The sequence below is a fragment of the Gekko japonicus genome, unplaced genomic scaffold (assembly GCF_001447785.1).
Source record: "Gekko japonicus isolate JY-2015 unplaced genomic scaffold, Gekko_japonicus_V1.1 scaffold652, whole genome shotgun sequence".
NCBI classification, from domain to species: Eukaryota; Metazoa; Chordata; class Lepidosauria; order Squamata; family Gekkonidae; genus Gekko; species Gekko japonicus.
Genome location: NW_015173143.1, coordinates 12,920 through 28,701, shown reverse-complemented (window position 1 = coordinate 28,701; position 15,782 = coordinate 12,920). Strand labels below are relative to the sequence as shown.

At 41.5% G+C, this 15,782-nt stretch overlaps 1 protein-coding gene across 1 annotated transcript in view; it reads right to left on the bottom strand.

The window, feature by feature from the left end:
* Positions 1 to 5,562, bottom strand: part of LOC107119723 (fructose-1,6-bisphosphatase isozyme 2) — a 23,498-nt gene extending 17,936 nt beyond the window's left edge. The window contains exons 1-3 of the mRNA XM_015422297.1: positions 5,274 to 5,562; positions 3,042 to 3,204; positions 2,115 to 2,207 (exon numbers count right to left, since the gene is read on the bottom strand). Coding sequence (XP_015277783.1) covers positions 2,115 to 2,207; positions 3,042 to 3,204; positions 5,274 to 5,446 — 429 coding nt within the window. The 5' untranslated portion in view covers positions 5,447 to 5,562. The remainder of the gene's footprint in view (positions 1 to 2,114; positions 2,208 to 3,041; positions 3,205 to 5,273) is intronic.
* Between the last annotated feature and the right edge of the window lie 10,220 nt (positions 5,563 to 15,782).

The window sequence follows — 15,782 nt, the reverse complement described above, 5'->3', positions numbered from 1 at the left end:
GGAAAATATAACATATTACATTTAGGCCTGCTAGTTAATGGGATTTTGAAAACTAACAGTGTTAAAAATGAGAAAGAATATTTAAAGGGACTAGATTGTTGATTTAGAAGAAATATATGCTTTCTTTAGCATAGTTAAACTGCTAAGTTATGACTGTTTCTTTTCTGTTGTTTTGATATTGACATAAAATAGAATAATAATAGTATAGCACTGATAAAATGAAATGTAGTATTTAGAATATTTATGAATTAGTTTTACAAAGGGAATAGATACTTGGTCTAATATTGTATATTATTGAATACAAAATAAAATGGGGGGGAATGGGAATCTGTATGCAAATATGATGATGTGAGCGAGATATTCGGCTTGCTATTTTAAAATGTATGGCTCTTTTCTATGAAATTTGTTAAAAAATAATACACTTTGCCAAATCTGGGCAAGTCAACAAAAAAGAAAAAGAACCAATCAGAATATTAACATAACAACCAATGGATGCATCTGCCTTCAGAACCTTCTTGCACCCTGATTGGTCTACTTCGCAGAGTAGCCAATCAGACTGTGCAGTTTATGATACCAGGTTTAGATAGGGTTTAAACTCAAGCTCAGGCATTATGTATACACAATACATAACAGGAACTCTCAGTCTGGGGCAAGTGATGCTCTGTATTCTTTGTGCTTGGGGGGGAACAGTGGGTGGGCTTCTAGTGTCCTGGCCCCACTGCTGGACCTCCTGATGGCACCTGATATTTTTGGCCACTGTGTGACAGAGTGTTGGACTGGATGGGCCATTGGCCAAATCCAACACTGACTTTTCTTATGTTCTTATAGGGGTAGACCAGGCCTCTGGAGAACAAATCTACCAGCTCTTTTCCACTATATTGGTAGATGGGGCCTCCAGAGAACAGGTCTACCCACCCCAGTCCACTATATTGGAAGACCTAGCCTTGGACTGTCCCCCTGCACTGACCATTAGAAAACATACCAGCACGGGGGGGGGGGACTCTTGCAATCTAGTTTGGGGATTTTTTTAGTGAAATATGACAACCAGCATTACAGGTCAAGTATAACAGAGATGGAACAATCACTGTCAGAACACTGCCTAACCTAACAAACAGGAAGTTGCTTAAATGTTATCAACCTGTCCAAACTTTTTATTTATTCAGATGTTTTAATTTGTATTTTGTATGTTTTTATCATGTATTTATGTCATTGGAAGCTGCCCTGAGCCTGCTTTGCAGGGAGGGCGGGGTATAAATCTGACAATAAAAAATAAAATAAATAAATATTCATATTCCACTTTTCCCTGTGACTCAAGGCAGATTATAAATCATACTGAAAAGCATAATAGGGGTGTGCAACCCCCCCTTTTTTCTGGCTCAATTAAAACCTATGGGGACCATTATAGTCAATGGGCCCCATAGTCTATAATGGAGAATCAATCCAGGGGTATCTGGGGCTCTGAGGGGGGTGGGTTTTTTAGGTAAAGGCACCAAATTTGTGGCATAGCTTCTGGTGCCTTTCCTAAAAAAACCCTCCACGTTTCAAAAAGACTGGACCAGGGGGTCCAATTCTATGGGCCGCAGAAAGAGGCGCCCCCATCCTCCATTGTTTCCTATAGAAACTTGGTTGTGAGCAGAGCAGAAATCCTCTGAGCTGGCCTCCAAAATGCCACCACCCCCTAATGCAACTTAGAAGAAACTGTGCTTACCACCCTCCAACCATATCCTCAAATGCTTTTCTCCCAGCTGGGATCACTACTGTATTAGAGATTGGCTGAGGAAGAAGTGACATGCTTAAAGGACCAAATGAGGGGTTAGCACCTGCTCTTTCCACTTCTCTTTTCCACTTTAAAGTGGGCTCACATTTTCCATATGACCAAAGCAGATCCCATTTTAAACTGATGGAACAGCTGTTTGCATGCAGTTACAGCCTAACTCGAATTGGCTTGAGGACACTGTGGTAACTTACTGAGATCTGGTCTTGTGATCTGCAAAGCCACCTTTTAGTGCTGAAAACAGAAGTAAGACAACCCTGAGAAATTACTTATTTTTTTCTGGAAGAGTTGCATGATGTTTCCCCTCCTGTATCAGTTTCCCTTCCCTTTATCCATTTACCTTCTTGTAGATAGCAAAGATGGTTCCTATTGAAGCTAAGCAGTCTATATTGGACGAGCCATCAAGTGGATCAAAGCATACCACATATTTACCCTGTAAGAGAAGAAACAAAAGAAGTCTTAAGCAATCTGCTGCCAGATTCTAGGAATGACATACTTTGTTTGGGAGGAGCTATTTTAAAGTACAGAAACAGTTGTGCAAACAACAAACATCTAGCAGATCTGGTTGGAGAACCAACTGGCATTCTTGTGGTTCATCAAATACTACACAAGACATGGTGCCCTACAAAATGAAGGATGATGAAATGCCTGCTTGAAGAGTTGTCACAAAGTAGAACAAAGCCATAACATGGCAATGAGGAAAGACTGGCAGAATAGCAAAGCAGCACAACAGCTGGGTGCTGGCTCTATTTGCTGTTCTATTTAATGAGGAGGCTGGCTTACTCTGTCTCAAAGTAGTTTTTCTCATTCTGTTTATGAATGTAATGCTTAGTTAATGCTTTGACATTACCAACACATGAGTTTAATTTGACAACACACAGCTATATCTCTGAAATGCAACCCTGAATGTTGCTCAGAAGTAAATTCTACTTAATTTGATTTGTTCTCTATCCAGTGTGATTAAGACTGCAGTATAAGTTCTCCCATGGACACCAGACTTCAGTAGTTCAGCACTATTCTAACAAAACCATAAATCCTAGGATTCCATATTTGCATCCTTTTCTCTGTGGTTCGGTTTTAGCAATAGCACTCAGCCTTTATTACTTAGTCTTTATTAATTGGTTATTTCTCCATATTCTGATCTATATAATAGACTCCTTTTCTTTCAGTTTGCTATGTGGAGAACTTCTTTTCCTCCAGCGCCATCTGCTGCTTATTAAAAAAAAAAACAGTCCCCTTTCCCCAAACTCTTGGGATGAATACAGACCCTTTTCTCTTTGGGAGTGATAATAGCTTCTTTATTTTCCTCTGAAACCAGAACACAAGTACTATAGGAGGACTGCAGCATGTTGATAACCAGAGAATTGGATAACACATCAAGCTTCTTCTGTTCATCACCAGTCACGTTCACAGTGCCTGCTATTCCATACCTGTGAGAAAGTACATTATTATTATAGTGAGAAAATAAAGCCTGTAAGAATGTGGTTATTAACATTATGGGGATGTTTCCTTGCTGCCTTCTTCTCATTCTTTGCTTTTGAACCTGAAGTTATTTAGTGTACTGTCACTGGCTACACTACAGAATAATCACAAACAGTTCTCTTTTAAGGCCAGTAGCTTCTAAACCTTTTATATGCGAATGATGTTTATCCTGATTGGATATTTCTGTCCATAGGACTCATTTGCAAGATCACCTGCTTTCCAATGATATGTGCTATATTGTTCCTTTGATAAGTAGGCACAGCTCATACAATCAAGTGGTGACTTGCAGTGTCACCATAAGTAGAGTTATACCCTTCTAAGCCCATTGACTTCAATGGAATTCAAAGGGTGTAACTCTGCTTAGGATAGCACTGTTAGACTCCCAGCCTTCCACCTGCAACTGCACTACACTGCCAGATAAAAAAACTGCAACATTTGTGTAATTGTATGGCCGAATGAAATTAATATAGCAAACAATAATCTAATACAAGTAAATCTTTCATGTAACATCCATGAAGAAAGCTGGTAGAAGGAGCAGACAAATTCTTGTGTGATGAACATGTTTTTGCTTCCTTCTATTTGTCCAGCCTGATGATAGAGCCATCAAAACAATAATCAGTGTGTGCTATAGAATAACAATTGGTATGCCAGTCTACATTACTATGACTGTCACTCTAATGAAGGGCCTAGATGTAGGAAGGGTACTGGTTTTACACTAGATTTCCAGGGCAGGTAAATAACAATGAAGAAGAAAGTGGGTCACACAATTTTGCCAACTTTGTTTTTGTCTTGTTTTTGTTACTGTTTTTTCTATTACCAACAAATGTTAGAAATATGTTAGATAGTTCAATTCAATTCAATTTATTACAGGTCTATACGACCGAAGTCTTGACCAGAAGAAAATGCAAAAGGGGGGTAAAATAGGTACATAAAATTAACATAACATATCACAAGGTGCATAATCACAATCACATAAAACCCAGGCTGAGCCCAGAGATTAAAAATTACCTAACTACACTTGGGGCGGAGCCAACTAACTAAAATCATCCGAAGATTAAAAATTGTTGTCGGTTTTTACAGAGGTGCTAAAATTTTCAATGTTTCTTGAGAGCAGCAACCTTAGCCAGGAACCGCGCCTCGTTAGCTGTTATCAGTCCATCGGCATTTGAGTCAGATAACAGTACTGAAAGCACCCAAGGTTGATGTTAGATAGTTTGAGATGAGGTATATGAAAGCACCCAAGGTTGATGTTAGATAGTCTGAGATGGGGTATATGATGAAGGGAGGTTTGATTCTCGAAAGCCCTGAAAATGTGTTGGAGTCTAAAGGGCTACTGGACTCAAATCCAAATAATTTAGATGCTATTTGATCTATTCATTTTAATATTTTAAAAGTGCAGTGTCCATTTTCAGACTTGCAATTTGGAATGCTTCTTCTATTACATTAGAAGCTGAACTGACTGGCTTGACTGCTTGTTTGACCTTGACAGCTTTAGAAGTGGCACACAAGAACAGCAGAATAGTCTTGTTTCTTCAGGCTGCTGGATTACATGAACAACATTATGAATCCCATAGACATGGATGCCACCATTCCTACGATGGACTACCAGAATTCTGAGTGGGAGATGCTCCAGTTGTCTTGAAAAGTATATTAATAACACATCTCCAACATCATCATTCTTGTGCATGAAACAGCTAAAACAATACCATCAGGGAACAATGGCAACAGGTTTTGGTTATGCTTATATTTGAATCAGATTGTTCCCCCTAAACTGAACACTGGCCAAAAAAATTACTTATAGCTGACTATTTAAGAAGAACACTCTATACTTTTCCAGTCGCAAAGGCTTGTGAAAGCCATCCACTTCATTCCAGTCATGCTGAACTCTCAAAGTGCAATTCACACTCACTAATATTTTAGAAGCAGCAAGCTCAATTTAAAGTATGCCTTTCCCATCATAATGGCACCCCATCCAAATCTTATACATTTTAATTTCTCCCACATTCTGGCAACTCACATGTGAGCAAGGCCCGCTTTTCGGACTGTCGAAGAGATGGCCTTTATAGCAGTCAACATCGAGTTCAACAGCTGAGTAAGTTCCCCTGTCGCACCTTTAACCCGTCGTCCCTTCTCCATAACATATCGGTTAAGGGTTAACATGTCTGTTTCCAATGGTGTTCTGTCTGACATCCTGGCAAGCAATCAGGCCTGTTCTTTTTGGTAGAAATTGGTGGTTCCTTCCCGCTTCAGTCGTTGCTGCTGTTCTGCAGCAGTTTTATTTTAAGGAGTAGCTGATGGCTTGCGTGCTAGACAGGGTTTACTAAAAGGTTCCTGGGTCCATGTGACTTAAATGCTTGGAATAGATAGGCAGGGCAACTGCTCTTGGTCTTCCAGGCTACCACTAAGCAACTGATGTGCTGTTGAAGAAACTACACTTCCTCTTGTGTAGCTAAAGCATCAATTGTCCTCCAAGCACTGCAAAACCCATTTCTGTGCAAGAGATCTCAGGTATATTATCAGATAATGTTTTTCCTAAAGTTTTTCTCCTCTTGGCACCTTTTAAAAAGAGAAATATATGCAACTAAATTTGGCTATGATAACAGGGCCAGTGTACACATACGATGTACATGTACCCCATTTATTTGAAAGGAAGATACACACACACTGCCCCTCAGAGTGCAACTAAGAAAAACAGAACATCATCGTAAGTTCACATACAAGTTCTGGTGATGTGGTGTGTGGTGATACAGGCAGGCTAGGTTCTGCCTTGCCCTAAAAGTGACCAATGATAGCTGACATAATGTCGTGGAGAGACAATTGGAAAGCAACCATTAGGAGAGGAGTTGGGAGTGAGCAGCAAAGGAGTTGAGAGGGAAAAGAGGATGTCTGACTGAGTGAAACTGTGAAAAAGAGCTGCTTAGAGCTGGTTGAAAATAGGCAGTTTGTAATGAAGGATCCCAGTTACGGGAGTAGGACCACAGCTCAGATATTTCACAGAAGCAAAACGTAACTTCAACCTTACTTTCTTCAGTGTTATGTTCATATCCTAAATAAAAGTTAACTTCTTATTTTGTTTAACCCTTTGGGCCATGTGTCTCAGAGAAAGAAATACATGTACAAGTGAATAACTCAGTCTATATATGTATTATAGGCAGGGGTCATTTCGTAGAAAAAGAGCTAGGGGAACTCATTAGCATAACTCATTAGCATATGCCACACACCCCTGACATCACCAGAAGTGTGACATAAGGCCACACACCCCGCCCCCAATGGTCCCGGCTGCCACCGCCGGCCTTGCAGCTCCACTGCCGAGCCCCATGAGGGCAGGCAGGAGTGCAAGGAAGCCCTGCAAAGGCCCTCCCTGGCCCCAGGCAGGCAGGGGTGGGGAGAGGCAGGGAGGAAGCAACTTACCCTCCCTCTTCTCCTGCCTCCTCCTGGCTGAATGAAGGCCAGAAGCGGGGCGGCCGGAAGCAGGGGGCGGGGCTTCGTCATGTGCGCCGCCCCCCGTACCTCACCCGGGGGAACTGCGTTCCCCCGCGTTCCCCCCCGAAATGACCTCTGATTATAGGATAAAAATAAAAGGTGGCAGCTTGTGAATGGAACAGTGTTTGAGCTCCCAGTAACTCTGTGTTAGTGAGGGCCTGTTATTAAAGAGGTTTGAGCTACCCTGTCTGCTGATGTCTCCCTGAGAGAAAGGACCTGAGAGGAGAAATGTTCAAGGCTCTCTATATATTTTAAAAGAGAGGAGAAGGGTGACAAATGTGACGTCTGGACCTAATTGTAACCCTGAATCTAGGAGAGGTTGTAGAGGTAAGCACTCTGTGTGAGTGGAGAAAGAGTGACTCATACAGTAATTGTATGTATATGTATAACTTTTTTATTTAACATTTTTATTGTAATTATACAAAATATATTAATAACATTCAGTTGAACAATATTTACAATAATATATAAATATATATATTTCTATATTTTCCAAGTATAACCAATATTTATTATTATACATTATATTATAAATATTTCTTATTAGTGTCCAATAAGTAAGTTATCTATTATTTCCAGAACTTCTCCTTGAGTTTGCAAATACTCTTTAATGGGAAGCCGTACTGAAAAGATGGTTCTATCATTATTTAATGATATTGATTGTATTGAGTGATTAATTTTTTCCATTACATATATGTTCCAAATTTTTCCATGCCATAAAGTTATAGTTGGAATTTGCTCAGATTTCCATTTATGAGTGATTGCTGCTTTTGTAGCATAGAGAAATAAGGTCAATTTTTTTTTTTTTGCGACGTTATGTGTTTTAATGTTTTCTCTGAAATTTAATAATAAAGTCTCTGGTTTCATTGGGATTTCCACATCTGTAATAATTTTTATTCTTTCCAGTATGTTTCCCCAAAACACTTATTTTAGGACAAAGCACCCAACAGTGCATGTATGAACCTTTCTCTCTACAATTTTCCTAACAATATGGTTGTATTTCTTTATTAATATGCAATAATTGTAAAGGGGTTGTGTACCAAAACGTCATAATTTTTGAAATTGTTCCATATCTTTCCCCATGTTACTTTAACAAAGTTTCTTTCATTCTTTTTCCCATCTAGTCTGATATGTTAAAGATTTTTCCTGTTTTAGATTTATCATAATTTGATATAATTTCATAATAATCCTTTTCTTATTATTTGCCGTTGAATTTATAATCAATTCAAAACTTGTTAAAGATTGTTTTATTATTGTTAATAATTTGATAGTTAAATAGAGGTGTTTAATTTACAAATATTGTTGCCAAGAGCTTGATTTTCCTATTCTGGCTTCAAAAATTGCATGATTGTCCCCAAATGACCTATATATATATATTCATGAAGTGTGGAGGTTCTGTGAGCTAATCTAATGACACTTGAAATCACCTGTTCCTTGAAGAGTAAGAGACAGCTACTAATCGACCCCAAAGAGATGATTCACTTTTTCAGGAGTGACTTCCCAGGATCTCATGAGCACCTGCACTCTACTTATGAAAGAGCAAATAAAGAGCTGTCCAAGTCTTAAAACTGGCCGGCAGCAGTTCTAAATTTAGCTTAGTAAGGGAGGAAGTTAACCTGTGCTGATATTGTGATGGCCTCAAACTGCCTTGTCAATTGATGCATATTCTCTAGTTCATTATAGTTTTTATCATACGTTTGGTCCAATAAAGTGTGGCAATCCAGAATGGCAGCAATGAAGTTATGAGCTGAATTCATTTCTGTCAGCTGGCATTTGAAGTCCATAAATTGAATCACTCAGTTCTTCTCTCCTGCTCCCAGTAATGGCTATCCTTCACATTCATTAGTTAGTTGGGGACTTGGTGCTCAAAGATACTCAGCCTTTAGAAACTGGAAGACAGTTTATTTCAGTGGCTGGAAAAGGGTTCTGTAAAGCTTGAATGATAAAGCTCTGTAAAGAGGGAATAATATTAAAAGTGCTTACTGTGCATTAATGTTTCACATGCTGTTATCATTGAAGTGCACTGCTAACTCTAGCATTACACCACTGGAAGATTTTGCAGCTCAATAGATCTATGTTTATTTAAGAAGTAAGTCTCATAATTGTTTGTGTAAGTATGATTTGGATTCTTAATGTACATTCTGAGCCAGCATTCCTTTAAGAGCTTACTTTGGAAGACTACAGAAGACTTTGGAACTATTTCAGACAAAAAATCCAAAGCAGTGAAATAAAATAGGAGTCCAGTGGCATCTTAAAGATTAAAAAAGTGCAATGCTAAACAGAGTTAAACCCTTCTAAGTCACCTGAAGTCAACTGGCTTAGAAAGGATAGCTCTGCATGGGATTGCACTGAAAATTTGTTCCAGTATAAACTCTCATGAGTCAGAGCTCACTTCATCAGATGCATTGGATTATACATCCATCAGGCTGATGTTTTTATATTCACAACAGAAGGGCAGTGTTTGGGTATAAGGAGGTGCTACAAAGAAAGACTGGTTTGAAATAAGATCCTATAAAAAGAGTAATCAGTTGTGAATATAAAAGCACTGACCAGTTGATGTACATTTAATTTCATCTAAAACTTATGCTGCAATAATCCGTTAGTTTTTAAGATGCCACTGGACTCCTGTTTTATTTTTTAGAGTAAATGATTGCAGCAACCTCACCCCAACCCCTTTTGCACTTCTGTATCATATCATAAACTATGCTGATTGCATAGTTTAATCCACCATGAAAAGCTGTGGATCTGTTAAGTTTAAAGATTTGGCCACAAACATAACTTTCTGGTAGTGTTTTCCCAACATTCCCTTTCATCTCAGCAGAACCTGTATGTTATTTAGCTGTAGTGGAAGGACAGTACCCTAAAACTGAGCCTGTGGCTCTTACTGTTCACATTAAACAGAAAGCCAAATTTAGCAGCCCATAAACAATGGGAGAGGGGGTTGTAATTCACTATTGAAATGGATCATTTTATTGACTTTTAATTGCAAGCCTGATTTAGTTCTTTCAAATAGTACAGTGGCACTGATTTTTAAAACAAAAGACCACATGAAAAACTTTGCAATGTTTTGAGTACTGTGCTCTTGACATTCTTAAAGGAAAATAAGCTGCTGGTTCTAACTGTAGTCTTGCAATTATGTACTTTATGAAGGAAGCATGGACAATACATTAAGACAACCAAAAATATTTCTAGGACACTATGGCTGTGGTCAGACGACAGGCTTGGCGAGTTCTGGCCCCACCTCTAATTTCTCCGTTTTGTTTTGTGACTGAGAATTTGGATCAGACATCCCACCCTGAAGCTGCCTCACCATGCACTCACTCCGTGGTTGACCATTCAGATTACTCCTGTGCGGTAACCATGGAGTGGATGGTATGGCAGCATCCTTTTAAAAAAAAATTGTCTTTCATGCATGCACAGAAGTGTTCATTTGAATCATCCCTCAATTCTGACAGCTCCATCATCCCTCTGCCAAATATTGTGGCCCCCTCAGCCTCCTTCACTTCTCCTCTCTTCCTTGGAATACATGGGGAGGGGAGTGCAGATTTATACAAGAGTAGCCCCATTTACCATTTACCCTTGTGTCAATCATGGGATGATCTCAAACAGCAACTCTGAAGCAGAAACAGAAGACATGGGTTGGGGGGGGGAGATTTGTTCCTCCCAATCAGGAATGACTACTTGGCCACTTGAAAGTGGCGATTGACAATGCCGGGGGCAATTATGTGCTTGTTGCTAAGAAATCCAAAGACAGAAGGGAAGGTTCACACTCCCAACCAGCTTCATTTTGCAACAGGGAAGTTGAGGCAGCCAGAAATGCAGGGTGAAAGCACAGACATCCATAAAGACCGGACTTTCCCTGGTGCCTGAGAAGTACGATTCAAAGGTGGCTCAGAATGAGGTGGCACTGACTGGGGAATGGGAGGCAGATGTCGCTGTCTGATTGTGCACTTTAAATCAAGAAGAGGCTTTGGGGGGAAATGTCAACTATGTGGTTATAACCAGTTTTTTTGATTCATTTCACAAGGAGTTTTCTCCATCACTTCCCATCCACCTTAATGGAGGGGTACTCATACCTATATGCATGAAGGAACATAAGAACATAAGAGAAGCCAATGTTGGATCAGGCCAATGGCCCATCTAGTCCAACACTCTGTCACACAGTGGCCAAAAATACCAGGTGCCATCAGGAGGTCCAGCAGTGGGGCCAGGACACTAGAAGCCCTCCCACTGTTGCCCCCCCCCAAGCACCAAGAATACAGAGCATCACTTGCCCCAGCCTGATAGTTCCTATCTATACCTTGTGACTAATTGCCACTGATGGACTTCTGCTCCATATGCTTATCTAATTCCCTCTTGAAGCTGTCCATACTTGTAAAAACCACCACCTCCTATGGCAGTGAAAAAATGTACCTTCTCCTCCACTGAAATGAATGGGACATCCCTGGAGAGTGTTCTGAGTCAGGACGTTCAATTTATAATGTAGCTGAGACTCTGAAGTTTTTCTTTCTGGGGTGGGGTGATAAGCCATCATTTAAGAGACTTTCTAGGAGCATACTGAGAGCCAGTTTAGTGTAGCGGTTAAGAGCAAATTAGAGTCCTCTGCTCTTAACCACTACACTGGGTTTGATTCCCCAGCTGGGTGATCTTGGGTCAGTCACAGTTCTCTCAGAGCTCTCTCAGCCCCACCTACCTCACACGCTTCACCGTGACTTACTCACCAGCATTGATACAGTAAGTGATACAGTAAGATGGCCCCTTGGCCATCTTTGGATTCAGTTTTACAAACCTTCAGCCTGCTGTCCTCTGCTGATGTTGATAGGATCCCGGATGCTATTCGACCGACTACATGCCCCCTGGCTCCATGTCCCTCCATGGCTGGTGAAAGCTGGTGATGAGACGATATGGGGCCCACTGGGGGGCATTATTAATCTGTCCCTGGAAAAAGGGGTCTTCCTGGAGGGTCTTAAGGAGGCTGTGGTTGTACCGTTCTTAAAGAAGCCATCACTGGATCCATATGATCCAGACAATTACCGCCCAGTGTTGAACCTACCAGTTCTGGGCAAGGTGACTGAGTGGAAGTTGAGCAGCTCCAAAGCTTCCTGGATGACACATCAGTGCTTGGCCCATTCCAGTCTGGCTTCCGCCCAGGTCATGGGATGGAGATGGTGTGGGTCACCCTAACAGACAATCTCCATAGGCAACTGGATCACAGCGGGTTGGCACTGCTGTTGCTACTCAATCTCATGGAAGCATTCGACACAGCCAATTATGATCTTCTGATTCACTGCCTCACCGACATGGGGATTCATGGGGTAGCCTTGCAATGGCTTTCCTCATTTCTCCACAGTCAGGGACAGAGGGTTGCGCTGGGGGGAGAGACATCCTTTAGGTTCCCACTGTTATGTGGAGTTCCTCAAGGGGCAGTCCTCTCCCCAGTGTTGTTTAACATCTATATGCGCCCCCTCACCCAGTTGGCTCGGAATTTTGGGCTTGGGTGTCATCAATATGCAGATGACACCCAGCTATATCTGCTCTTGGATGGCCACCCAGCTACCACCCCACAACATCTGGCTGAGGGCTTGGAGGCTGTGGCGGGATGGTTAAGGAAGAGCAGGCTGAGACTGAATCCAGGGAAGATGGAGGTTCTGTGGCTGGGGTAAGGGATTCAGAATTGGGGTTTCAGCTCCCAGTCCTTGATGGGGTGCCATTAACACCAGTGCACAATGTCAGAGCTTGGGTTTGACCTTGGATGCTTCCTTGTCTATGGAGGCACAGGTCACCAATACTGCCAGACTGGCATTTTACCACCTACATCTGGCACGGCTGCTGGCCCCTTTCCTGTTTCCCCCTGACCTGGCTACAGTAATCCATTAAGTGGTCATCTCCAGATTGGACTACTGTAACTTGTTGTATGCTGGCCTTCCCTTGAGACTGACCTGGAAGCTCCAACTGGTCCAGAATGCGACAGCGTGAGTACTGATGGGAATGCCACAGCCAGCACATATACAACCTGTCCTGCGCCAGCTACACTGGTTACCAGTGGAATACCGAGTCAAGTTCAAGGTATTAGTGTTGACTTTTAAGGCCTTGAGCAGTCAGGGACCCAGTACCTTGGGGACCACCTCCTCCAATATATCCCCAGGAGAAAGCTGAGATCAGAGGATAACATGTCCTGCGCCAGCTACACTGGTTACCAGTGAAATACCAAGTCAAGTTCAAGGTAGTGTTGACATTTAAGGCCTTGAGCAGTCAGGGACCCCGTACCTTGGGGACCACCTCCTCCTCCAATATATCCCCAGAAGAAAGCTGAGATCAGAGGATAACATCTTACTGGTGATCCCCCTGTGGGGTCTTATGCAATTCTGCAGGGCCGGTAAGGCAGAGATGTTCCACCAGGCTTTTAGTTGAGGGCAGCAATGGCTAGGACTGGCACCCTCCTTTTCTTCTATGGCCCCTATGTCCCCTTCCCTGCCCTGCTGCGCAGAGGGCACTGCAACCAGCAAAGGGGGTTGATTGCCATCTGATTTGGTTGTTTTATTAATGTATGGTGATAATTTTATTAGGCTGATTATATTTTAACTGTTTTATCTGTTTGAGGTTGGGCAATTAATAAATAATACAAGAGTTGGGCAATAACAATAATAATAATAATTGCCCTCTATACTGTTCATGAAGCTCTTTTGAACTGTTGTGTGATCTCTACTTTGTCTGTAGATCTCATACAATACAAGCTAGTCTTCCATGTAGCAGCAACAAGAATGGCAATGTTAGAAGAACACAGGCTTTCACCATTGCATGCACCAAACTGTTCCACTCATGAGAGAGAAATGTTATCATTTGATGTCAGAGGGCACCTGTGAGGGAGATTAGGCTATGAGAGAATGATTTCCTGAAGATTGCAGCATGAGTTATACAACTAAGTGTAGATTTGAATCTGGTTTTCCTCTATCCACGTGGGCTCTCCTTGGTACAAAAATAAGTATCAGAAGTCCTTGCAAATGCCATGCTCTGGCACACAGCCTGTTCAATCCTATGAGAAGCTCACTCTCAGAGCACCTTCATAAACGATTTGAATTGTATGGGTCTGATTTTTTTAAGTGATTATAACATACTTCTATTATAGAAAAGGATGCACTGGTTCCAAAAAGATAACTATCTTCCCATTGAATTTAAATATTACTTGCAGTTGAGTTACTGACACCATCTGTAATAGAAGCCAATGACCTTTCATCAAATGCCAAAGTTCTTCAGTCACTTGGTACAGCAGAAACCAGCGTGTCAATTTGGTGCTCTAGAAGCTTAACTTTGAAGTTGTTTTGCAGAGTCGTGGAGGAATGCCTCATTAAGAATCCCATCTGCCAATTTTTGTAGGAGTCTGTTAGTGTTAATATCAGCTATGAAAGGCAGATAAAGGGTCATGCTGTCGTCTCAGCTATGTCTTGGAAAAATGAAAAAAATTCTAAGGTTTATTTCTTTGTGTGTTCCAGAGGTTTGGACCGCTCTATTTTCTGCTTCACATGCTTTGTACTTCACTTTCTATAAATAATTTTGCAAGTAGCTCTGGCAGGGCTTTTTTTTGTAGAAAAAGCCCAGCAGGAACTCATTAGCATAACAGGTCACACCCAACAGCAGAAACTCATTAGCATATTAGGCCACACCCCATGCCTTCCCTTGGTGGCCCGTGGCTGTGGGGAACCCGGGCAAGCCGGCCCTTGGACAGGCTGGGGAAGGTGTGGGGAGGTATTTAATGCCTCCCCGATCCTTCCAGGGCCCCCTGCCCCCCCACCTCAGAGTCACTCAGGGGGGGGTTGCTCTCCAGACCTTCCCTCTGTGGCTACGCAAGCAGAGGTTTTAGCAGTAATGGGTGTGGCCAACTCTGAAGCCAGCCGGAACTCCATTCCTGTGCGTTCCTGCCCAAAAATAGCCCTGAGCACTGGTAATGTCTACTAGACTTTTCATTTGGAGTCCTTTTTTTCTCCTTTACAAGTTGCTGATATGGCATTAGAAAATGTATATTTTGGTTAAATCATGCCATCATAGCAAAATTCTACAGTGCACTATGATTCAACATATCTGTGTACTGCACTGGAATGCAACGGCATCCTGCAAGCAAAAGGAAAGACCCCCACCTGAAAACTGGGGTCAGAAAAAAGTGATATGGAAACCAAAAATTCAAGATGAAATTCAAAATAAAATTTGTAGCATTCTTTGTAGCTACAAACGTTTGATTAAGCAGATCCATCAATAATGTTGGCTTCTACCACTGAATTCCACTAGTCTTAAGAATAATATTCCCCCTGTCTCTTTTATGCTGCCTCATTCCCTACATCCTCCAGTAGGATGTTTTATGACAGCCTCTGTGGGTATATGTGCAGATACCCAATAATTCATTTAAAACATTCAGTCCTTTAAATCAGAACTTTAGTGTAATCTCACCTAAAGTGAGTTGTGCCTTCTCGAACCTTCAATGGGACAGATATGAAATGCAAATAGCACAAAGATATGGCAAGGTAGACAGATCCTTCTTCATTGTGCATGACTCAAAGTGCCACTTGATATGGTCCCTGACTGCCAAACCACAGCAATCCATAACAGTAAAAGCAAACAGAAGTTAATGCCAGGTAGCATGGGAGTGAATAGTTTGCCTTAGCATGGCATGCAGCACCTCTGAAAACACTGTCCTGGGCTCCATTGAAGTTTTTGCTTGTATTGGTACTTATCTGGCCTGTAAAGTTATGTTCAACTACTGCAGCATATTGTTTAAAAATAAAGTCATTATCCTTATATGTGCTTTTAATGGCGATAGCATCACATTTACTTTTTATGTACCAAATTTCATGATGCACCCCCACCAAAAAAACTTGTTTCACAGTCAGTAGTATTGTACAAATACGGTCTTTGGTCCGAGGCATTTAAACTGTAGTTGAAGTGATAGCAGTCACCTTTTCCTCCTCACTTAGCTGAATGCTTTTTCACCAGATCTATGTATTCTTGGACATCATCTGGAGACCCCAAGACAACAGGCACACGCTGATGAATG